General features: G+C 45.1%; 1 protein-coding gene and 1 long non-coding RNA gene across 2 annotated transcripts; both read left to right on the top strand.

Moving 5' to 3' along the window:
* The first annotated feature begins 10,122 nt into the window (after nt 1-10,122).
* On the top strand, nt 10,123-11,119 carry LOC123430705 (non-specific lipid transfer protein GPI-anchored 20-like). Its single transcript, XM_045114552.1, has 3 exons — nt 10,123-10,537; nt 10,624-10,686; nt 10,803-11,119. Exons 1-3 carry the CDS (start codon nt 10,201-10,203, stop codon nt 10,970-10,972), a joined length of 570 nt encoding a protein of 189 aa, XP_044970487.1. The 5' UTR covers nt 10,123-10,200; the 3' UTR covers nt 10,973-11,119.
* A 7,430-nt stretch (nt 11,120-18,549) lies between these two features.
* LOC123430704 lies at nt 18,550-20,568 on the top strand. The gene is made up of 2 exons (XR_006622972.1): nt 18,550-18,718; nt 20,014-20,568. It is a non-coding gene; the product is annotated as an uncharacterized LOC123430704 (long non-coding RNA).
* The last annotated feature ends 5,727 nt before the right edge of the window (nt 20,569-26,295 follow it).

The raw sequence follows: 26,295 nt of genomic DNA, 5'->3' as shown, positions 1-26,295 counted from the left end.
TGTTCTAATTGGGTTGTCCATTCAACTTCAAACAACAATGCATGACGGTGAAGTTTTTATTCTCCAACTTCTTGAACACACTACTTGCATGAGAAGACTGTAAAATAAAACATTGTCAACCATGCATCGATGACTACAAAACTGTGCATATCCAACTACAAATGATCTACACAACAATGCATACATACCCAGCTACAAATGATCTAATCAAAACTATGCATACATATCGAACTACAAATGATCTACAAAATTATACACATCCGGCTAAAAATGGTCTACTCAAATGCATATTCGACAAGTGATTTGCGCATATTAACAACTTACTTGCTCGATGATTTGCACACCACTAGGCCACCGTGCGATGAGTTGTCTCAAGCGGCTGCAATACTTCGACACTGCCTCTTGGATGGTGTACCATTGATGGTTGAGGGACTTCGATTCATGATTGCATATGACCGCGTCGGAGTAGGGCGCGAAATTCTTTTGTTCATGGAACCAAGTATGAATGTTGAGCCAAAAGGTTGTGCCCTTTTGCTCCATGCCATGGATCGGACCGAGGCTAGTGGCCAACCATCTGTTGGGTAACGTAGCATGAATTCAAAAGAATTCCTACGCATATTCAGATCTTCCTATGGAGAGACCAGCAACGAGAGAGGGGTGAGTGCATCTTCATACCTTTGAAGATCGCTAAGCGGAAGCGTTGCTAGAACGCGGTTGATGGAGTCGTACTCGCGGCGATTCAGATCGCGGTGTGATTCTGATCTAGTGCCGAACCACGGCACCTCCGTGTTCAACACACGTGCAGCCCAGTGACGTCTCCCGCACCTTGATCCAGCAAGGAGGAGGGAGAGGTTGGGGAAGATCTCCGGCATCATGATGGCGTGGTGTCGATGGAGAGACGAGGTCTCCCGGCAGGGCTTCGCCAAGCACCGGCAGAGAGGAGGAGAAAGAAGAGCAGGGCTGCACCGAGGGAGAGGCGGATTGGTGTCTCCAACAGCCCAAAGTGCCCACTATATATAGGGGGGGAGGGGCTGCGCCCCCTTGAGGGTTTCCCTCTCCTGGGAGGGGCGGCAGCCCTAGATGGGGAGGAGGTGCGGCGGCCAAGAGGGGAGAGGGGTGGCGCACCCTTCTGGTGGGCCTTAGGCCCACCTGCGCTAGGGTTCCCCCCCCCTTCCCCCCTCTTATTGCACCATGGGCTGAGTGTGGGGGGCGCACCAGCCCACCAAGGGGCTGTTTCCCTCCCGCACTTGGCCCATCTAACCTCCCGGGGTCGTGGGCCCCTTCCGGTGGACCCCCGGGGCCACTTCTGGCGGTCCCGGTACGTTACCGGCGACGCCCGAAACACTTCCGGTGTCCAAAACCATCCGTCCTATATATCAATCTTTACCTCCGGACCATTCCGGAGCTCCTCGTGATGTCCGAGATCTCATCCGGGACTCTAAACAACTTTCGATAACCTCGTATAACAATTCCCTATAACCCTAGCGTCATCAAACCTTAAGTGTGTAGACCCTACGGGTCCGGGAGGCACGCAGACATGACCGAGACACCTCTCCGGCTAATAACCATCAGCGGGGTCTGGATACCCATGGTGGCTCCCACTTGCTCCACGATGATCTCATCATATGAACCACGATGTCAAGGATTCAATCAATCCCTTATACAATTCCCTTTGTCTGTCGGTAGAGAACTTGCCCGAGATTCGATCGTCGGTATACCTATACCTTGTTCAATCTCATTACTGGTAAGTCTCTTTACTCGTTCCGTAGCACGTCATCGTGTGACTAACTCCTTAGTCACATTGAGCTCATGATGATGTTCTACCAAGTGGGCCCAGAGATACCTCTCCGTCACGCGGAGTGACAAATCCCGATCTCGATTCGTACCAACCCAACAGACACTTTCAGAGGTACCCGTAGTGCACCTTTATAGTCACCCAGTTACGTTGTGACGTTTGATACACCCAAAGCACTCCTACGGTATCCGGGAGTTGCACAATCTCACGGTCGAAGGAAAAGACACTTGACATTAGAAAAGCTTTAGCATACGAACAATACGATCTAGTGCTATGCTTAGGATTGAGTCTTGTCCATCACATCATTCTCCCAATGATGTGATTCCGTTATCAATGACATCTAATGCCCATGATCAGGAAACCCTGATCATCTATTGATCAACGAGCTAGCCAACTAGAGTCTTGCTAGGGACACATTGTGATCTATTTATTCACACATGTATTACTGTTTCATGTTAATACAATTATAGCATCAACAATAGACGATTATCATGAATAAGGAAATATGATAATAACCATTTTATTATTGCCTCTAGGGCATATTTCCAACACCATCCATCACACAACAGCTCGTCCTCCTGCATATTGAATCTTTCACCTCTACCCCTCTTCATTTAATCGCCATTGTAATCATCTGTATCATCGTCCTCACTCTCCTCCTCCTCCTGTCTGGCGGTCCAATCCTGTTGTTGTGTGTCTGTGCTCTACTAGTTGTTGTCCTGATGCGTGCCCAACTAGGTGTAGGTGCCGAATCGGATGGGCTCTGAGTTGTACGCCGTGGATGTTGTACGCCGACTCTCCCGTGGATGTTGTACGCCGACTCTCCCGCTTTAGGCATACTAGCGAACAATGTGTGGTCACTCATCTGCTCCATGACCGTCTTTCACGTCCGGATAAGTGTCAGCAAGGAACACTTATAGAAAAGGAGTGGCGCCGCATTGATGTCGATGATGAATGACATGTCGAGGGATGCCGAGGACTGTTTACCTAGCTGCTTGGAATCGTACAAGTGTCGGGACTTGTAATGTTCTCTCCATGGCACCGTTCGCATGGTTTGCAAGACCCCATAGCCCGGTGCACCGCGACCTCCACTACGTCCATGACCTGCACACCCATCTCCTTGTCCACCATCAGCGCCCCCTCCATCGACCTTCTGCTTCTTGAGGTTTTCCTCCTTTGTAGCCTTCACTTTGATGTAGTGATTTCGGCATGTTTACGAGTCGAACTTTCGGGCGAGCATGATGCTCGGATCCTTCACCACTTTCATCTCTGGGAGGGTCTCCTCCGGTTCCATGGATCGGTGACATGAGGGGAGAAGAGAGTAGATAAAATGGCGGGAATTTTGTGGAGAGCGTAGGGATGGAAGAAGAAGTGGGGTGTTTTGCTGTGAAAACAATGAGGGCAACTACAATAGTGCGGGCTCCACCTCAAATTTTGGTTGGCCGGCTGTGTCCGAGTCTGGCTCGTGTCCGAACTTCGACAAAGCCCTCCCAGTTTGTTTTGACTTTGCAGGAAAATTATGGTCCAGACTACTCCGTGGACCGATGGGGGTCAGTGTTGGATGGCTTCCGAAATCCTGACGGATACATGCGGTTTGAGTGTCGGCATTGGTGATGCCCTTACTTCCATTGAGGAACGCCTACCTGAGCGGCCATGAAGCCGGTGCTCGTTGTCCAGATCTTGGCTTCGATACTCGCCGCCGCTTCGTCCAGATCTTGTGCTCGTTGCAGCTTGTGTGAGTGTAGAGAGAGGGGAGAGGGTAACCATCTAGTAGATGCTTAGGAGTCCAAATTTCGTCCCGTGCGTGATGGTGGGTCCTCACTTTGCTGACGTGAGAGGCGATTTGGAAGCCTGCTCTGTCTCCAATGCCAGTTTCTCCTCGACGGCTGCTAGATCTGGTAGAGTCCCGACCGCTTTCTTCTTCTCCCCCCTTCTCTAGGTTGCTGCCCCCGAGATGAACTTGCAAATCCTCCCCACCGCTTTCTGCTTCTCCCCCCTTCTCAAGGCTGTTGCCCCCACATTAGCGTCCAAATCCCCCCACCCACCCCCACCCTAGATAAGCCTTCTGTGAGGCTAGGCCTCACGGCCGTACACCACCCAGGAACCCTAGTTTTCTCTTGTCTCTCGATCTTTGGTCCAAGATTTGGTGCGGAGGAGGCTGCTTCGATATCCATGGAAGGAGTGGAGGACAAGCTGAAGCGGATGAACCTCTCTAAGGCGGAAAGGAAGGGGGTGAGTACTGGCTGAAGGAGGGCCACGGAGAAGAATGGTAGTGTCGCAAAGGCGATGGGAAAATTGTTCTCTGGCAGACCGGGATATGCGGATGGGATGGTGGTGGTGCTAGGGAAACTCTGTTGCCCGATGATGAGGCTGGAGGTAATGGAGATGGGGGAGAATTGGTTCCTATTTTTGGTTCATCGGGAAGGGGGAAAGAGAAAGACGGTTGAGAATGGCCCATGGCCATTTGGCAAGGACTTGCTGGTCATGGAAGATTTTGACCCACGCAAAACCCTTGACGAGTACACCTTTGCCACATTGCCGATCTGGGTGAGTATCTACAATATCCCACAGGGCAAGATGTGCAAGGAGTCAGGGGAGGACCTGGCGGAAGAGATAGGAGAACTGATGGAAGTCGATGGCTAAGAAGATGGCACGACACCGGGAAAATGCTTGACTGTGAAAGTGAGGATCAAGGTTGTAGAACCTCTTATGAGGGGCCTTTACCTGGATGTGGAGCCGGAGGGTGGTGGTAGTCACAGAGGAATAGGAAGTGAGATGGAAGTGGCTACTTTTGGAGATGAGAAGGGGGAAGATAAGAAGGATACAAGAATATGGTGCTACTTCGAGTATAAATACCTGCCGGACTTCTGTTTCAGCTGTGAGATGCTGGGACACCTGGATAAAGACTGCGGAATCAAGCAAAAAAGGGGTCAGAATGCTGAGTTTGGGAGATGGTTAAGGTATGTACCAGATAAAGCTCATGTAAGTGATGTGGGAAGAGTGAATTGGAAGGAGAACAGTGGCGGTAGTTCACGCAGGAAATACGGGTGGCTGAATAACGATGGAAAGTCAAGGAGTGATGTGGATTCTTGGAAGAAATCTGCGGGGAGCGAAGGGAATGAGGGGAAGAAGAACATGGGCAATATTGAGGTAACTAGCCCGCTAAAGATCACGATAACTGAGGAACAATGCCATAATGACACGATCGACGAAAGAAGCAAAAGAAACCTGAATTTTGGGGCTTCGGGAATAGAGCAAGGCACGATGGTTGGCGCAGCAAACAAAATGACGTGTGGCCAAACTGAGAAAATGTCAAATGTGAATGAAGGAGTAGGAAAAGTCCAAGAAGGTGATGGGAGGGATGGGCTTCAAGGTGAAAGTGTAGTGGCTGAGAAACCACAGAATAACAAGCAGGACAACAAGAAAGGAAGAAATGGCAATTTCAAGAGGCTGCCACGAGCAAGCACAGGGGCAGCTACAATAGTAGTTACAGGGGAGAAGAGAAAGGGTGAGGACATGGACATTGACGAACAGGGGGGCTTAAAGAAGAGTAAGAGGGAAAGAAGCAACAAGGATGGAGGTGAAACTGGACATAATGTCGAGGACGCGGGGCTGCCGGGACAGCCCTGCGAGAACCAATGAGGATCATCACATGGAATTGTCTGGGATTGGGGAACGGCCTGGCAATTCCAAGTCTTCTAGAGCTCCATAAGAAGGAGGACCCCGATATACTTTCCCTCTCTGAAACAAAGATGCTGCGTGGTAGGCTGGAATGGATGAGATGGAGGATGGGTATGACCAACATGATAGTAAAAGACTATGAGGGGCAGAGTGGTGGTTTGGCACTATTTTGGAAAAATGAAGTAAATCTTGGATACTTCGCGATATCATATTGACACGGAAATTACGGAGTCTGATGGCTTTGTATGGCGGTTCACTGGGATATATGGAGAACCAAAGCATGACAAAAAGGAAAAAACTTGGAAGTTACTGAGAATTCTGAAACATCAAGGTAACAAGCCCTGGCTATGTGCCGGAGATTTTAACGAAGTCCTGCATACTTGGGAGAAGGAAGGCGGGGCACCACGATCACAAGCGTGCATGGACCGCTTTAAGGCTGCACTCGAGGTGTGCGAACTGCGAGGTTTGAGCTTTGTGGGGGGCGTTTTCACTTGGCGAAATCACAACCATGATGCTACCAGCATATAAGGGAGAGTCTGGATAGAGCAGTTGCTACACATGTCTAGTGTAACCGATTTCGAGCGTTCTGAGTGATTAACGGAGACCCCCACCACTTAGACCCTCGCCCTGTCATCATTGAGCTACACGGGGCTGCTTGGTTGAAGCGGGGGTTGGCCTGGAACTTGGAGCCTCGGTTTGAGGCAAGATGGCTCGAGGAGGAGGACCGAGAGAGTTAGTTCAAAATAAATGGGAGAGGGAAATGAAGGGTGATGGTAGGAAGGTAGCAAATGCAACTAGAGGTCTTATGAGAGAGCTAGTGCATTGGAGCAGAAACGTCATGGGTGACTTGGAGAAGAGAATTTGTTGTATGAAGAAGGAGCTGGAGAAGTGTAGGCGAGGTAACATTGGGCAGGACCAAATTAGGAGAGAGGAAGTGTTGAGGTTCAAGCTTGGTCGATTAGAGGAACAAAGGGAAACATATTGGCGACACAGGGCTCATATATGTTGGCTGAGATGTGGATATAGAAACACAAAATTCTTCCATTTAGCGGCTTCGGAGAGGAAGAGAAGAAACAGAATAAAGAGATTGAGGAGGGAGGATGGCAGGGTGGTGGAGGAAGAGGGGGCCATGAAAGAAGTGGTAACTAACTACTTTTTAAATTTGTTCACTTCCCATGGAGGCACGAGGATGGAGGAGCTCTTGGGTCACATTGACCCTCGAGTTACTCCACAAATGAATGCCCTGCTCACGGAGGAGTTCATGGAGAGGGAGGTCTATGAGGCCTTAGAGAGTATTGGAGACCTTAAAGCCCCAGGGCCAGATGGTATGTCGTCCATCTTTTATAAAAAATGTTGCGACATTGTGGGGGAAAAGTGATTTCAGAAGTTTTGAATGTCCTAAATGGGGGTCCTATGCCTGAAGATTGGAATGAAACATGCGTTGTTCACATACCAAAGGTGCAAAACCCGAAGAGTATGAAGGATCTGAGGCCAATCAACCTATGTAATGTTGTTTATAAGCTCATCTCCAAGGTACTCTCCAAACGGCTAAAGCAAATACTTCGTGGCATTATTTCACCCAACTAGAGTGCTTTAGTACCGGGTCGGTTGATTACGGATAATATTCTGCTTGCTTATGAATGCACCCATTACATGCAAAATAAGAGAAATGTAAAAGAGGGCTATGCAGCTATTAAATTGGACACGAGCAAAGCGAATGATAGGGTGGAGTGGGGCTTCTTGGAAAAGCTTGGCTTTGAAGAGAAGTGTATCAAGTAGATCATGTTATGTATCTCCATGGTGTCATATAGATTTAAGGTGAATGGTTAATGCACGGGTGTGGTGATGCCCCAGCGAGGCCTTCGGCAGGGTGATCCTCTATCATCGTACCTTTTTTGATAGTCTCTGAAGGTTTCTCTTCTCTGCTTAATAAGGCGGATGCGGAGGGGACTTTGAGTGGGATCCGCATTTGCAATGGTGCACCAAGTTTAAACCACTTACCGTTTGCAGATGACAGCTTGGTACTTATGAAAGCTTCTCACGAGAGTGCCATACATGTGCAGAATGTGCTACATCTTTATGAGGCCTGCTCGGGGTAAATTGTGAATTATGACAAGTCATCAATCATGTTCAGTAAGAACACACGGGCGGTGTAGAAGAAACAAGAGTGCTAACAGAGCTGCGCATTTGGAATGTGACCAGATCAGAAAGGTACTTAGGACTACCCGTGTACGTGGGGTCCAACAGGATCAAAATCTTTGAGTATTTTAAGGATCGTATGTGGCAACGAATTAAAGGCTAGTTGGAGAGGCTTCTGTCGAAGGCAGCAAAAGATGTGCTTATTAAAGCTTTTGCCCGAGCGATACCCACTTTTGCGATGTCATGCTTTGATCTTACCAAAACTTTGTGCAAGCAGATGGGGGCGATGATATGTCGGTTCTGGTGGGCAAAGAAAGAGCAGACCAACACTATGCATTGGTTAAGCTGGGAACTCATGACAAAATCAAAGAGGGGTGGAGGGCTCGGGTTCAGGGATTTGTATGGTTTCAACCTTGCCATGCTTGCGAAGCAGGCGTGGAGGCTTCTCACAGAACCTGGCTCCCTTTGTGCATGAGTTCTGAAGGCTAGGTACTTCCCAAACTCATCGATCCTTGAGGCGCAAGCTAGTCCAGGCATCTCATATACATGGAGAAGCATCCTGAAGGGGATTGATATGCTGAAAGAGGGACTTATCCACAGAGTTGGAGATGGAGCAAATATCAAAATATGGACTGATCCATGGCTGCACACGGAGGGCCCTCGGCTGTCGTGGACGCAACGAGGAAGATGCATGCTGACTAGAGTTTGTGAACTTATCAATCCGGACACAACAACATGGGATGAACGTTTGGTGCGGAATATTTTTGTTGAAGAAGATGCAAAGGTGATCTTGGCCACTCCAATTAGTGAGGACTTTGATGATTTCTATGCTTGGTTTTTTTACAGCAAGGACATCTTTTCAGTTAAATATGCATACAAGTTGTACATCAGAAGAAGAGATGCTGAGGAGGCTTCCTCCTCGTACATTCACCAAGGGGATCTAGACTGGAGGAAACTCCGGGACATCAAATGCCAGCCAAAAATGCAGCAGTTTGTCTGGAGATTGGCCCACAATAGCGTACCTTTGCTGATGGGGCTAAAGAGAAGGGGCATTGAGTGTGATACGCTTTGTGTTTGCTGCAAGGGAGTGAAACAGGTTTGGCGCCGACTGCAACTAGAGAATACCCGGCTTCGTATGTGTGCGGGCAAGGATGCAAAGGAAGTGGTTAAGATCCTCTTCGAGCTAGACGAGAACAGAAGGGTGCTGGTTGTATGCATGTTATGGTGTTGGTGGTCTAGACGGAACAAGATAAATGCAAAAGAGTGTGGTGAGTCGATTGATAGTCTACTAACCAGAATTCGAACATGTTTCTCTGAATGACCGACCTTGTGTGCGAGCCAAGGAAGACCAAACCCAACCAGTGAGGAGCAAAGCTGGAGAACGCCAGAAGGGGACAAGCTTAAATTTAATATTGATGGGTTCTTTTTCTCTACAACTGGTAATGGTGGCTGGGGATTTGTGGTACGAGATAGTCAAGGTGCTGTGAGAGGCTCATGCGTTGGTCACATCACCCACCTGGCAAGTCCGATGCAAGCGGAAGGGATAGCATGCTCTGAGGCCTTACAAGTGGCGGCTGATTGGGGTATGGTGAGCATCATTATTGAATTAGACTGCCAATCCTTGGTGCACGCGGTGGTGAGCAGCGATTTTGACCTTACTCCTGAAAGAGTTATGTTTAAGAATATTCGCCTCTTTGCTAGGCTCCATTTTAACTCTGTAACTTTTTCCTTTGCACCAAGGGATTGTAACATTCTCACCCATGTTCTAGCTTCTATGGGTGCATAAAGGCAATCTCCCAAACAGTTGTGGTCTGAGAAATTGCCGGATGATGTAAATGTAAGGAGAGCCAGCGTTTCTTCTGCGAAGTGGGTTAATGGAATCGGGTGTTCCATATAAGAAAAAAGAGATGGGAGAGTGAATGGTGAGAGAAGGGTAAGGGGGTTTATGATGCTGCTTTGGAAACAATACGTCGTCTCCCGCGTCCAACCGTCTCCACCTACATGTCTCAAGTTGTATCGTTCGCCATGGGAAAACAGACAATTCGAGCGTTTTTTCATATAGCAGGGCCGAGATGTCCTTTATGGTTCGTCCATGTCAAGATTACGGTCCAATTCAAACTACCAAACGACCAAAAAATGCATACTGCTGGCGTGGCCAACCCTAATGCACTCTATCAAACGTGTCCATACATCGGTTGTACGACTTGACATAATGCTTTTGATCTCTTACATTTGCATTTTTAAGATGGAAAAGACGAATCATGGTTCACCTTGTGCCAGCTGCCCGGCTCTATGATCATTGGTTATGGTAGCTAACCCAACTCTCAACTCTCAACACGTCAACTGACTACCATACAATCCCAAGTTTCCAACTCCCAACACGTCAACATACATACATATAAGAAAAATTAGTTATGGTGGTTACACTGACACAAACCAACCTCTGATCTACCAACATGACTCCAGTTCCGACACTATATAAACGCAAGCAATAACGATGTATTCATCCATCCTTCCCTTCAAGAAGTCGTGCGTGCTCGTGCGAAGTCGTGACAAGTGGCAGAGAGGTAGCTACAGAGATCGCGATGGACCTCAGGGCGCTCGCCTTGGCTGCTGCCGTGCTCCTCGCCCTGGCCGCGCCGGTGCCGGTTCTCGGGCAGGGCGTGGCGACGTCGTGCACGGCATCGCTCATCACCAGCTTCACGCCGTGCCTCAGCTTCATCACCAACAGCACCAACGGCGGGGGGTCGTCCCCGACGGCGGACTGCTGCCGGTCCCTGTCGGCGGTGGTGACCACGAGCACCAGCTGCGCCTGCCTCATCCTGACCGGCAACGTGCCGCTCGGCCTGCCGATCAACCGGACCCTCGCCGTCACGCTGCCCAAGGCCTGCAACTCCATGTCCGTCCCGCTCCAGTGCAAAGGTACCCACATCCTGTCCCGAAAGCACCGACGGGAATCGAACTGATGAGCGTGAAGTTTCCATTTCTCATTCGGGTATGAACTGCAGATACTTCGGCTCAGCTCCCAGCTCCGGGCCCCGTCGCAGTCTCTCCTGCCATGCCCCCGCTCCGTAAGAACCTCGCTTAACAATTAACTTCCTCTGCTCGTCGATGGGTCTGGCCTTTCTTCCTGCCGCGATTGGTTTTTGCTGATGAATTGCCCTGGTTGATCTTGTCGAAATTGCAGCGCCAATGACGCCGGAGCCGCCGGCGCCGCCGTCCGAGACCACCGTGACGATGCCGCCGACTAGCCAGACCCAGGGGGAGACGAGGCCGCAGGTGGTGCCCAGCTCTGCCTGGAGGGACAGTGCGCCTTTGTCCGTGATGCTCTTCATCGTTGGAGCCATGCTGGTCTGATCGGATTCGAGTTAAGCTGAGCACGCAGAGCAGCACTGTTGCTGCTAGACGTGCTGATTACTTGTATGTGTTTTTTGAGATTGTTTTGTCGGACACTTGTACACATATAAAAATAGTACAGTAATTAATTCAATCATTGGGCAAGTACACAATATTACTCCATTTGAAGCAGATAAAAACATGTGAGGGCATCCCTAAAACATAGTCCCTCTGTTTCTATCTAAATATAAGCCGTTTTAAAGATTTCAATACGAATTACATGTCCATGTATGACCTCTATAGGAACAGTTTATGTGATTCCGATCATTTTACATGATGGATGCTAATTGATGCTAAAAGTATATTTAGTCTAAACTCCCTATAGATATCGGTTCAATATGGATTCACTAAGAAATAAGATGAACCACCTAGTATTTTTGGAACAAGGGTCAGACACAAATAATGAGGTCCTGAAGATATTTCAGTAATTTGTCCGCCCCTCGAAGGACTTCCTAGTTACAACCTTGTAGATCGGCCATCATCACTCGAAGGATCAAATCACACATGTTGCAATGCAAACAACCACCGAGGTTCAAGAGTGGAGGAAATAAGCCTTATCCTCCACGTCAAAACAATCTATAAAACCATGTCGTTTTATGACCATGTACAAATTCCATTGGAGTTTAGAGTTTTGGAGGGGGTTGTTTCTTGCTAGCATGCGCACATATCCATTAATTTGCTCTGTGCATGTGTGAAGTTTCTAGGAGCACTTTGTCTGATTCAGATCATTTTACATGGCGGGTGCTAAAAATAATCTGCAATGCATGTTCTGTTGCATGTTTTGTGAGCTGACTACCATCTTTCTCACTCTAACTTCTGCTATGACTCTTAACTGCATGGGTGTGTCGTTGATCTGATATTTTCTACACCATGAGTTCAACAAATGGTAACTAGTGAAGAACCTGCATCATTCTATGTATTAAAGGTGTCTGTCTCATCATAACAAGTTGGTAAGTGTGCTTATTTATGTTGTTACAACTAAATGGCCCTTTTCCAGATATAGAAATGTGTACTCCATATAAGTACTACATGGCATGTAAATTAAATATCTTGATGTGTTTCATGGTGCTAGTAGAATCTTAAAAATGAAACAATACTACCAAATTATCAAGTATAAAACCAGTTGCCTTTTTAAGTCGACATCTTATCCTATGAATGGATTAAGGCATGCAAAAGAAACAAAGACAGAAAATAGCAATTCAACTATACAGGGTGTACGAACTTGATTGGAATCATTTTAATACTATAATTCATTTCTATGTTGTATAATCCAAAAGGAAGAGGAATGGACAACAAAGAACAATAATAGGCATGGGTGGAACTCGTAACACGAAAACTCAGAACAAAGCCTACTCCAATGTTAGATGAGGAACTAAGGTTTTTAGCCTTCCATCATATTCCCCATGCTCACCTCTCTTAGGCTCTCTTTTCTTCCACTTTTTGTCTTGCAGTGGACATCTCATATAATCTAATTATAAGCGCGCGCGCACACACACACACACACACACACACACACACACACACACACACACACATATATATATATATATATGTTCTTTTTTAGCTAAAGAAATTTAACAAGCAAAAAGGAAGAGGAAGGAGCGCATAAGAACGATAGGAATGAGAGGCATCGGGAAATACCAAACCAAATCTCCACCACAACACAAGTGATGAAGAACCAATAAGTTAGGCTTTCCTCTATGTTCTCATTCCCACCGCTCATAAGCCCTCTCTTTCTTCCTCTTCCTAGCTCGCTTTTGAGATCTCACATCGAATATGTATGCATATATTTTATTTTTATGCTAAAACAACCAAGCAAGCCAAAGAAAAGGAAGGAGTGCTTGAGAACAATAGGAATAGGAGGCATCGGGAAACACCAAACTGAATTCTCACCTCCTACACTAGAGGTGGAGGGAAAGCAGGTTAGGGTTTCCTCCATGTTCCCATTCCCACTGCTCACAGGCTCTCTTTCTTCCTCTTCTCAACTAGCCTTCTAGATCTCAGGTTATCTAAGTATGTGCACACATAATTACGGTTTGTGCATTAATCTAATGCGCAAGCCAAAGGGAAGAGGAAGGAGTGCTCAAGAACCATAGGAATGGGAGACATCAGGAAAGCACACAACTAGATATTTGCACCTCCAATACTAGAGGTGAAAACATAAGAGTTAATCTTTCCTCCATGTTCTCATTCCTAGTGCTCTTATGCTCTCTCTTTCTTCCTCTTCCCTTCTTACTATTGAGCCTACAAAAGCTGAAGAAAAAAGTATCAAACAACAAGCTCGAATTGCTGGACTAAGTGTTTCAGCTTTGATGTATAAATAGATGTGATATGCACTATGTAGAGAACCATATGAGGATCAACTAATTAAGACACCCACTGCATAGTATCACTTTACAGTCAATGACAATGGAGCCCATTGTCCTGTGCTGTACATGTAGAGCATGTGCGAGGATATCTTGTGCGCATTCATACAGCAGGAAAATAACTCAGCGTTCAAACACGTACGACAGAAGAAAATAAAAAGCAAATAGGACCTAACTAGGGGAAATGCTACACCCACGTGATGTTACGTGAGGTTTTTACACAAAGGCTGATTTAGTGTTAATTAATTGGATTAGGATTAATAGCTGGGGCCTACCCAGGTTGAAATCAGGAGGAGAAGAGTATTTAGGAAAGGGTAAGTAAGTTTACGTAAGAACCTTATAGATGTAGGATTACGTAAGAACCTTACGTAGGTATAAATATGCACCGGCGCCGCATATTTGCGTTACCGTGCGGCGGCCGCTGGAGCCGATTAGTGCATGCAGATCCATTGGCTAGCTCGGCCCGATGTGCTCTTTTTTAGGTTTGGCCTCTCGCATGAATACAACGCCATACCAAGATTTCCTTTGATGTTTAAAATTCAAAAAGTTTTATCTACAAAACCGTTAATTCAATCGATGATCTGTTTTCATCATTGACTTTCTCGCGACGAGTTCTTCGAAACTAGATCCCATATCGACATGTTCCATCAACTATTTTTTCCTGTTCATACTTACCACATTTTTTGACCGAGTTGTCATATTATTAATCACTTACTTGCCTGAAAAAAATAACTTGATTGACATTTTTTAATGTTGTTTCATACAAAGCCTTGTAGCAGTTTTCATTATACATGATATAAAAGCAGGGCATAGATTGTGTTTGCCAATTTAAAAATATGTCAACTTGTCATATTTACATACAACTTTACCAAAAAAAAACTATTTTGTGTGCTTGTTAGTATAACTATGCCGAGTTGTCATATTTACAAACGTTGACAAAAAAGATATCTTGTGGCCACCGATTTTTAAATATGTTGAGTTGTCATAGTTTTGCACGTAATCGCCTAAAACAACTTGTTCGTACTTGTCAGTTTGATTATGTCGAGATGTCACATTTATACGCAATTTCCAAAAATATGACGATTAAGTTATTTTTTATCAGACAAGTAAGTACTTACTAATATGACAAGTAAGTGCAACAAATATGATGAGTACGAGCAAAAAAAAAAGTTGTCAAAACATGTCGACATGGGATCTAGTTTTGAAAATTTTGTTGAAACAAAGTCAACAACGAAAACGGATCATCACTCGAATTAACGGTTTAAGAGATATTTTTTTCTGAATTCTGGTCATAGAAACGGAATCCAGTGTGAGCCCGTCGCACGGAAGCGCTCATGTACGCACGCTTCTTTTTAGATTTTCTCAAATAAAAATACTCTCCTTCGCCCTGCAGGCTACTATTAGTAGTTGCTACCACCTGACGGTGACAACTAACAAACACCTTGGCTTGCACACGCACCTCACCTGCCCTCGTCGATGATGGAGGTGAACATCGGTGACGGGTTCCCTGTCACCGGGTGGCATCCCCGCCTGCAGCACGACCGTCGTCGGAAGACTGCTGCGTGGTCGATAACAACGACAGACTGGCCTAACTACTCGTGCCCGTGTAGCTGCTGCTGCTCCCGGCCTTGACCTGCCACTTCGTGATGTAGCTTGTCTTGATCACCTCCTCCCCGGCCATGTCCATCTCCCGTGAGCATCGACACCACCCTCGACATGGACGGTCGTCGGTGGGGCGACACCTGGGTGTAGATGAGCACGACACGGATCACCCAGAGCACCTCCTCGTTGTTGAATTTCGAGAGCTTGGGGCCCACTAAGTCGGGTCGATGTTCTCGTACAGGTCCCATGCCTGAAAACATCCGGGTTTTTTCACTGTTCTGACCCACGAGACGTAAAAAATTCACAGAACGAACTCGGCCTGAAAAGATTTTATGATCTGACCTTTTTAGAAACACCGTAAGCCGTGGCGTTGCATGTCAACGTCGAAACACCGAACTATTATGGCGTTTCCAGCTGTGTAACGTGGCGTTTACTGTCATCTTAGAAACGCCAAGATGGCTGGCGTTGCTGCCTCCACTCAAAACGCCAAGGATGACGGTGTTTCTTAGAACAGAACCTGCCGAGCACCTCGGTGCGGTGCACGTCATCCTAAGCGTCCAAACATGCATTGGGATTGTAAACTGTCAGGTCATTGTCTCCTGCCATGCCCGCGTAGGAATAGGTGCTAGGATGCCTAAGGCTGGTTGTAATGGGTAGTATCATATACTAGTATCATGCATATGATACTAGTGTATGATACTACATCCGTAATGCATAGTATCATATGTTAGCATCATAGAATAGTTCATTTATTGTCATGCAAGACACATAGTAGCACATCATTTAATATGATACGGTATCATGATATGATACTCAAAACTTTCTTTCTTTATTTAATTCTATGTCATCTTATCAAAATTGCCTAGTTGGCATGCATGATACTAATACTACCATTACGGGCAGCCTAAGCGTAGCTATTTGGCACAACTGTTTGCTCAGGAAGGAAATGCTCCACCCGCTGCATGCTGGTACTGGCCACATGCATGTGAAGGTAAGCCTCGTACTGCTCATCCACATGAATGCGCTTGAGTTTTTTAGTGCAATTTTTTTTTAATAATTGACGGTAAAAATGTGCATATGGCCGTGCGTGGTGGTCGATCGGCCGGTCCCCACATGCATGCATGTTCAGTGCTGTACCGGTCACTGTTCGGGATTAATATCTGTAGTCTGTAGTTTCAGGGTTCTGCTGGTCAGCAGGTTTTGCACAGGTCGTGTTGCTGTAGCCAGTCAAGAGCGAGGTCAGCATGTAAGACTGTAATTAATAGGCCATGCGATGTGACGCACCAGCGTGCCGTATGATTTGCTTTCACTGCCCAGGCAGCAACGCCATGCAGCTTGGAGGCGGCATAGAAACGCCAAGGCCCATGGCGTTTCGACGCTTTAGAACCTAGCGTTTCTACGTGCAGCAGCAACGCCACGATCTTTGATGTTTTAAAAAGGGTCAGATCATGAAGTGGTTTCAGACCTAGTTTATTTTATGTTCATGTTTACTTATAAGGTCAAAACAGTGAAAAAATCCAAAACATCCCAGAGTTTCAGTGATTTCAACTGTATATTATGCGGACAATACACCAACCAAAGCACAGTTGTGGCTCTAGCTTCGGAAGTATTTCAAAATAACTTTCAAATATAATGTGGCTTTTAGTGATCTTACCTTTTCAAATATATAGGTCGTCTCCTCCTCGAGCGTAGTGTTATGGTTTGATTCACCAGTAACAATCTCCAGCGCTACCACGCCGAACGCAAACGCATCGATTTTCTCAGTCATGTGACCTCTCATGACGTACACAGGTGCAAGGTAACCACTTTGGAAAGGAAAGCCAGCCAATCGCCATCAGAACATTTACAAACAAATTTGACTAACTCATGAGGGGCCGCGTCGATGGAGATGCACTTACAATGTGCCTGCAACAATGTGTCTGCAACTTTTGTGCTCACGTGAGTCTTCTTCTTATGATATTTCAAGTGCGGTTGAATTGACAACTCAATTGTTATGAACAAAATATTTTTTAGCTTTCCTTGTATCGAATCAATAAACTAGGGTGAAATATTATCAGCGAAGACTGTCGCGATCTCCTCCACTTGCGGGTTATCAATATTGCACGAAGATCTTCATTGGTCGAACCACGATGCCAAGGATTCAGTCAATCCCGTATGCAGTTCGCTTTGTCTATCTGTATGTTACTTCTTCGAGATTCGACTGTCGGTATCTCCATACCTACTTCAATCTCTTTACCGGCAAATCTCTTTACTCGCTTCATAATACAAGATCCCGTGACTAACTCCTTAATCACATTGTTTGCAAGATTCTTGTGATGTTGTATTACCGAGAGGGCCGAGAGATACCTCTCCGTCATACGGAGTGACAAATCCCAGCCTCGACCCATGCCAACCCGACACACATCCTCGGAGATACCTATAGAGCACATTTATGATCACCCAGTTATGAAGTGATGTTTGATACACACAAGGCATTCCTCCGGTGTCAGAGAGTTGCATGATGTCATGATCTTAGAAAGAGATACTTGACATGAAGAAAGCAGTGGCAACAAACTAAGTAATACAATCAAATGTCATGCTTACGGTTGGGTCTTGTCGATCACATCATTCTCCTAATGATGTGATCCTGTTAGCAAATGACAACTCATTTTTATGGTTAGGAAACCTTAATCATCTTTGATCAACGAGCTAGTCTAGTAGAGGCTCACTAGGTACACAGTATTGTTTATATATCAACACATGTATTTAAGTTTCCGATCAATACAATTATAACATGGATAATAAAGGTTTATCATGATAGCGTGGATAATAAAGGTTTATCATGAACAAGGAAATATGATAATAACCAATTTATTATTGCCTCTAGGGCATATTTCCAACATCTACAACAGATCTTAATTTTTTTTTGGTTATTTGATTTGTGATGTGTCGACACACTAGGGTCCTGCAATTGTTCAAAAGTTTGGGCCCATGTCGACCATCAGCAAACAATGATGGTTGCACTACTAGGAAAAGGGCTATAGATGATATAGACAATAATGGCGCACCACACAAGTAGTGCGCCACTACTATATAGCAGTGACGCACCATGTGCATGTGCAGGTGTGCCATTAGTGTGATGGACACTAATGGCGCACCACACACACGGTGCGCCACTACTATAATTTTTTTTACAAAAGTACTAATGGCGTACCGGGGCAGAGTGCGCCATTACTAGTTTAACTAGTAATGGCGCACCACTCACCGAGTGCGCCAGTACTATAATTTTTTTTTCAAAACTACTAATGACGCACCAGCTGGTGGTGCGCCATTAGTAACCAGGGTTACTAATGGCGCATTTGTAGGTGGTGCGCCACTACTAAAGAGAAGGAGGAAAAAAAGAAACAAAAAACGAATCAGAAACCCACCGCACACCCTCCCTCTCTCTATCTCATGCGTCTCTCCCTCCCCACCCCACGAAACCCTCGCCGCCGCTGCCTACGCCGCTCGATTCCACCGTGTTCCGGTGGACCTCGTCGGCGCAGCGAACAGATCCGAGCTCCCGTGCTGCCGCTCTTCCCTCCCCCCCCCCCCCGTCCAGATCTGCCTCTCGTGGCCTGGAGAGCTCGCCCACGACTCCGGCGCGGCGCTGGCGAGTCTGTTCCGCTCTCTCCAACGCCCACCAGAAGTCCCACGGGCGGCTCTGCCTCGTTGACGGTGCTGCTGCACGCGGCGGCTGTGTGGTGGACACACGTAGCAGGTAAACTCCGATTTGATCTGACAATGCTGGAAACTCTATATTGTTCTTGTTTGTTTCAGATGCCGGTGTTGAATTGCTATGAGGCGACGAGGCGCATCCGCGAGGAAGAAAGCCGCTACAGCATACGCACCACGATCATCGCGCTGACCGCGAATTCCGCGGAGGAGGGGCTGCAGGACGCCATGGAGGCAGGGATGGATCTTCACCTAACCAAGCGTATACCCAAGCCGAGAATCGCACAGATTGTACTTGACCTCTGCAACCAAGTTCAAAACTAGTGATGTTTTGTTCGTCCCTCGCATGATCAAAATTCGAGATAGGTGTAAGCCGTGTAGGTGGTTTTTCAGCGAGCGAATGCAGCTATCATCTACTGTAAGTCACTGAAGAACCACCTTACATCTCGAGTTTCGATCATGCGACACCGGGCATTATCGTAGTTTGTAACATTTAGTAGCAGCAGCTCAACTTTGTTGTTGTACCAAAATCAGGTCAGGTTTGTTTTGCAAAATTACTCTTGGACAATGTATTGTCAAATTTGAATTCCCAGAAACAAGGTTAAGTTTTGAGTTCAAGAGATTGTGCTTTCAGAGTTCCTTTTTTTCAGAGTTTGTGTTTTCAGAGCTTGTGATTAGACAGCATATATTTGTGTTCTTATTATGATGAACTGAGCACAATCACTTCCATTGCCCACTCCAGGAGAAAGAAAGTACATATTACTACAAGCCCTTAAGTTCCTAGCTAGCTACCTCAGATATCTACTAGTGTACACCATGTCTTATGCTAACATGAAATACAGATTTTGTGCGTGCAGGGTTCTCCTGACGGACCTGAACAGTACGCATACTTGTTCATCAGTACTGTATTTGTATGCACATATATATTTTCCTGTACTTATTCTTACTTAACGAGATTATCTGTAGATATGTGGTTGTGATGAATTCGATATTTTCAGCTCAACAATCCATGGTATTACTTGAACTGCCCTTATTATTTGGCAATATTTGGATTTAGACTCCTTGGTGGTTTCTTTTTATTGTGATTACTTTGCATTCTGTTACTTTTCAAGTTGTGGTAATCTTAATAAGTTTGAACTGCAAGCAGCAATACCTTGTGACATGTCGATATACATCACTACGTAGTTCTGGACATATACTTTTATTCTGAGTTCGTCAGAAATTTCACAAAGTACCGACTTGTTAGCTGCTACTGATTGTTTGGCTTAGCACTTTCAAAATACATTCGGAGTTATGTTCTTCAAACCTGTTCAGATGCTCATAATACCTTTCATTACTCAGCCATCGCCTATGCTCTCCCGCCCTCTTCGATGAGGTGACGTCTCCCTGCTCTTTCCACGGCATGACGGCAGTGCACTGCATCGTCTAAAGCACCCCCATGGTGAGCCATCTCCACTCCTCTATTCCCCCGGCTGCTGCCATGCACATCGTCTAAAGCACCCCCATGTTCATGGCAGTTGTTTTGTCATTTTGATTCAATTACCTGTAGGTTGGGGTTATTGATTTGTGTCAATGTTGGTTCGACCGGCCATTTGTCGGTCAAGCAATAACAAATACAGAAATGGGCAATGCTCTCATATATATGTTTCTTGAAAGCTATCTAGTGGTAACCATCTCATATGTTTGATGTTTCAACTCGCAGCCTGCTCGGTGGAATGGCCTGAAAAAATTTCTGTTGTACAGAGGAACCTCATTAGTCGTATATACTTTGATGCGCTTACCATAGTGTTGCTGAAACTGTGTTCTTCCGTGGTATTTGAAACAGAGTTCCTAATCTTTTTTTTCTGAGGAGAGAAATGCAGAGCATCTCGTTGCTGCCCACACTTTGCTTTTTTCTCATAAGTCCTATTGTGTCACCGGCGATCCCTTACAAAATCTGGAAAAAATGACTGTGTTGAGAAACATAATTTTTCATTGTCCCCGTGTTAGAATATTGTGTTTCTTTAAGCAGCTGTGCTACCAATCTAGGACGGAGGCAAAACCATCATACATATGCATGCGTTAGAAACAAAAAGTTAATTGCCCTCCTCTCTTTATATTTTTTCAGACTGGTTATACTTCCAGACAGATTACAAACGATGGTCTTGCAGACTTTGAGTACGTGGTCATTCAGATTCTGGCTACTCTACATACGTTGTTTACCTAAATTTATATTCTTCACCTCTAGCAGCAACTTTATTTCTTTTAGTGTAATTACGAGTACTATTAGCTTTACCGACATAGTGATTGACAATTCCGGCCTGACTGCATGCTACTGTATATTTAGACTTCCTTAAATATGCTAGGCAATAAAGTTTTTTATTCTAAGAAGTACAATTAGCTCCAAGTGTCAATTATCCAGGTTAAATTTATTTATTCCTGCATCGGAAATAGAATACCGTTCCACCTATGAATAAATAAGTCTGTGTTAGTTTTATTCTGGTTATATGAAACGTTTATGTTTTTGTCTAGAACTGTCTGCTGCAGATTCGTCACCTCACCAAGGCCTCTTTCCTTTCCTGGGTTGCATGAGCCTTGTCAGGTAGCTGGAGATCATGTACGACCACAACCCGCGCCCCTGGAGCTTCCCCTGTCTACAGCAGCTTCTGGATCCAAGGTATCTATCCATTCATCTCTCTGTTGTCCCAAAGCTTGAATAAATGTTTCTCACCTCAACATTTTTCTGATCGATATTAGTCTGATGGTATGTTGTTAGTTTCTGCATTCTTTATTTGCTATGAACATTCTTGGTTTTTGGCATAAGCATGCTGTCATGTATGATATGTCCATTCCTTTTCGGTTATTCTAAATGGACACACTGAACATTCTTGCAGTTTTTTCTATTTGCTTGATCTCTGAGTGAGTAAAACTGAGCCATTTGTAATGCATTCTTACTGTTTTGGTAACCAGGTTATCATCTTCTAGTGTGCAACCATCAATAATGTGTTAGTAAATGAAAAAAAACTATAGATAGTGCCATGTTCTCACAATTTAATTTTGGCTGGACTGCCTTTGCAGAGGCTTGGCTCAGTGGCGTGTTTGAGGAGTTGAAAGTTGCTAGCTTGCGAATGACAACATGGTGTGACTCACTCTGGAGGACAGTTTGAACGAGGAGAAGGCAGGCTGGTCAAAACTACCACAACCCTATTTTGTTTCCGATGTGATACAGACTTGATGACCCTGCCTGCCGTCCGAAGCCAAAGGCCACTTCCCATTCGCGAACAGGGCCACCAAACAAGATTGAGGATGAAGCAAAGAAGCAGATGAAGACGAGCAAAGGAGACAGCAAGATGATGGCTCCAGCTGCTCCAAAGGATGATGAGGAGCACCCATCTGCTGCCAAGGGGGGTCCTTCTATGGGCCTTGCCACTAAGCTGGATTTGTCTGGGCGTAAGCACATAACCAGAACCAAAACGATGAAGCAACTGAAGAAAGCCACAGGAGAGGAGAGGACTCCAAGAGATGATCCAATGTATGTCGAAGGGTACACGTGCAGCATCGAGGGCTGTTCGATGAGCTTCGACACGAAGAATGAACTGTCCCTGCATGAGCGCCACATCTGCCCGGTGGATGGCTGTGGAAAGAAGTTCTTCACGCACAAGCATCTGCTGCAGCACCGCGAGGTTCACACCGAAACGACGAAGCAGCTGAAGAAGGCTACAGGAGAGGAGAGGACTCCAAGAGATCATCCGATGCGCGTCGAAGGGTACACTTGTGGCATCGAGGGCTGCTGGATGAGCTTCGACACGAAAAGGGAACTGTCCCTGCATGAGCGTGACTTGTGTGTTCTAGATGATTGTTAAGATGGTCAAAACTATGCTTCCTCTAGGTTAATTTGTTTGTCAACTTGTGTTCAATGTATGTGCATGTTTATAAACATATTTTCATTGTGGTGTAATATGTGTTTATCTTGAACCTTCTTGTGGGTGTGAGTATAATAATTGAATATTTTTAGAGCTGGTAGTATAACCTGTGGTGCACCATGAGCTATACTAATGGCACACCTGGGAGGCATACTAATGGCGCACCTGGGAGGCATACTAATGGCGCACCCGGGAGCCATACTAATGGCGCACCATGAGCTATACTAATGGCGCACTGCCTCGTGCGCCATTAGTATACGAGATACTAATGGCGCACCTGCACCTGTGGTGCGCCATTAGTAAAAAATTCTAATGGCGTGATGCTAGTGGCGCACCTATAGTGCGCCATTAGTATCCCAAACAGGTGCGCCACTAGCAGGCCATTTCCTAGTAGTGTTGTCTCGTGCCCACCAATGATGATTTTCCGGTCTACTTCGACCTAGCGACACAGAGGATGAGGGGATGGATTGAATTGTCTAGGTAATTCTGTCAACATTGGTATCTTTTGCTAATAGAACTATAAAATTTTCTAACACAATCAGTGATGATTTTCCATTTGATTATACATGATTCTTCTTCTTCCTATATAATAAATTTTCATATGATAACTTTTTGTAGCAAGACATGTCATGTAGCATTTCAGTGTAGTTTGACTATCAACTTTGTCTTCCAGGCGTGTATGTGGAAGTATTGATAAATACTAGCCATCGCTAGACACACTCCAACTACAAAATAAAATAAAAACGTGTGTCTATGCAAAGTTAAATGTGAATGGATACTTGAATATAAATTTATTGGGTCTTACATGAGGTACAAAAAAAATTGGCTTCATCACTATATGCCCCCCTATGCCTAAATCTTGTATCCGTCCCTCGAAAGGGGCGCCAGGGCTCGGTTTTGTCCCACCGATGCTCCGCCACTGCCACCTAGTATTTTTGGAAAAAGTTTCAGACAAAAAAAAGCGAGGTCCTCAAGAGTACTTCCAAGTTACAATCTTGTGGTTCAGCCACCATCCCTTTGATCAAATTACCCAAGTTGTGATGGGAACATGCACTTAGGTTCGAGAGCCGAGGAAATAAGTTGCATCTCTAAATAGTGCGTTAAAAATATTGTTTTACGATCAAGTGTATAATTAGATTTTAGAGCTTTTGAAGCTGTTGATAAACCATTTCACAGTCAAGGTTGCTTCTTCCTAGTATGCGTTATCCATCCATTTGCTCAGCCCATGTGTGACATGTATGGAATAGTTTATATGATTTAGATCATTTTACATGTTGGGTTCTAATTGATGCAAAAAAGTATATTTAGCCTAAACTCCCTCTAGATATCGGTTCAACATTGATTGCCTAAGCAACAAGATGAACCACGTAGTATTTTAGGACGAGGTTCAGACACAAAGAACAAGGTCCTAAAAATATATTAGTAATTCGTCCATGCCTCGAAGGAATTCCTAGTTACAACCTTGTTGATTAGCCACCATCACTCGAAGGATCAAATCACCCAGGTTGCAATTCAAACACCCACCGAGGTTCAAGAGTGGAGGAAATAAGGCTTATCCCGCACGTCTAAACAATCTATGAAAAAAAAGAACATTTTATGATCATGTCCAAATTCCTTTGGAATTTAGAGTTTTTGAGGTGGTTGTTTCTTGATAGCATGGGTATATATCCATTAATTCTCTATGTGCATGTGTGAAGTTTCTAGGAATAGTTTGTTTGGTTCAGTTCATTTCACACGTGGATGCTAAAAGCAATCTGCAATGCATCACTAGTAGAAAACAGGCCTTCAGTCCTGGTTCCTGAGGGCCTTTAGTCCCGATTCTGCAACCGGGACTAAACAATGGGGACAAATGGACGAAACTTTTAGTTCCGGTTGTGTTATGAACCGGGACTAATAGTGCTCCACGTGGCCGCTGTGGGGCGCGAGGGCAGGAGGACATTTAGTCCTCGTTGGTAACAAAAACCGGGACTAAAAGGCAGCCACGCGTCAGCAGCTGCTTGACGCTGGATTTTTTTAAGGAGATGTTTAGGGGTTTCATATTGTGTTTACCCTTTTCTTTTTGTGTTCACCCTTCAATTCTTTTAAATTTTGGATTTAATTTAATTTTATGTTGTTCAGTCAACTCAACGCTAGGTACGAGATATAGCAATGAAGGGACAATTAATTACACAACATCGTCATGAACATATATAGAGAGAAGTGACATCTCTTTCTTCGTGCTTTATCGAACAACTCGATACTACTACATATAGTACACTATCATGTATATATACAATATATAACATCTCTTGCGATCCCTAACTAGCTAATATCTATCCACCAATATTGATAAGGAAATTTTGATGATATTCCCCTTCTGTGGGTATGACATGCTCAACAAAGAATCCCGCCAATTCCTCTTGAATTGCTCATAGGCGATCAGTTGGTAGGAGGTCTTCCCGCATCCGCATGATCTAATTTAAAGAAGGGGATCAATATGTATATATGAATGAAACTCAAAACAATTTCTGGTAATAAAATAAAAATGTGAATATTGTTTATGTACTTCAAGTTCTTTTGAAGATCTGCCCTTCTCAGAGGTCGTCTGGTGAATCCACTCGCAAACGTAGTATGCACATAAATTATTCTCGGATCCCTGTCTCGAGCAGTACTTTACGAGAATAGAGTTCAATCAAAATAATAAACAAGCATGATAATGGTATTTCCCTTTGCGGGTGAATGAGAGATACGCGAAACTAGCTAGTACTACTTGCTCTAGCGAAGGAAAATCGCAGCTGCTTATTCCATTCACCCCTAGTGGTGCGGGTGAACTTTTTCCAAACCCTCCACGGAAAAGAAAATGATTACTTAATATCAAGAAATGAAAGAAAGTTGCTGATACAGTGTGATAATGATTGAACTTGCATCTGGAGCATTTCCATAATCGGCGCCAACTCTGTAGGGTCTCTATGTAATGAGTCCAAGACAATAATTACTAGTCCCTCCTCAAGCCTAATGATTAGCAGAACAAAGTGAAACGAACTCATCAATTACACTTAACCTCGAGTAAGCGAAACAAAAGGTGCGGAAGACAACTAGCTAGTAACACTCACCTGAAGTTGTAAGAAAATAGTATTTCCTTTTGTGGTGTTGTCGAAGTACCGCATTTAGCAACACTTTCTCTATATCCACGGGGATCTTCAGTATCATATGTTCATTTGCGGTATTTGGGTAAATGAACCCAATGTCATATATTTGTCCTCTTTTGCATTCAAGGATCTTCAATCAGCATAATATAGTGAGGATAATTACATGCAATGAATGGGCTGATCTAGAGACTTAATTAACGAAATAATACTTACACACAATAGGAACTGACGAGCGTTATGTCGAGGGCGTCTTGTTTGTATAACTGAAAGAATTCTTCAAACTTAATGTACAACGACTAGTCTCCATTGAAGTAGTGCTCATCTTTAATTCCCATGTAGATACTATTGGTCTCATCCTTGCAGGTTTTCAAATACTAGTCATGTAGTCTTCGCATCAGCGTTGATAGTTCCGTCAACTGCTCAGGTTTGACGAGAGGCTTCCCGTGCTCGTATCTAAGGGATACTACCGGGGCAGTTTCGAACTATACATCCTCGCTTAAGAAATCACCAAGAGTGAAACCAGGATAAGCGGCAACTAACTCCGGATCAATATTAGCGACATCGGTAAACACCTTGAGCGGGGGCATGATTGC

The sequence above is a fragment of the Hordeum vulgare genome, chromosome 2H, assembly GCF_904849725.1.
Source record: "Hordeum vulgare subsp. vulgare chromosome 2H, MorexV3_pseudomolecules_assembly, whole genome shotgun sequence".
Taxonomy (NCBI): Eukaryota; Viridiplantae; Streptophyta; class Magnoliopsida; order Poales; family Poaceae; genus Hordeum; species Hordeum vulgare.
This window is presented reverse-complemented; position numbering and strand designations above follow the sequence as displayed.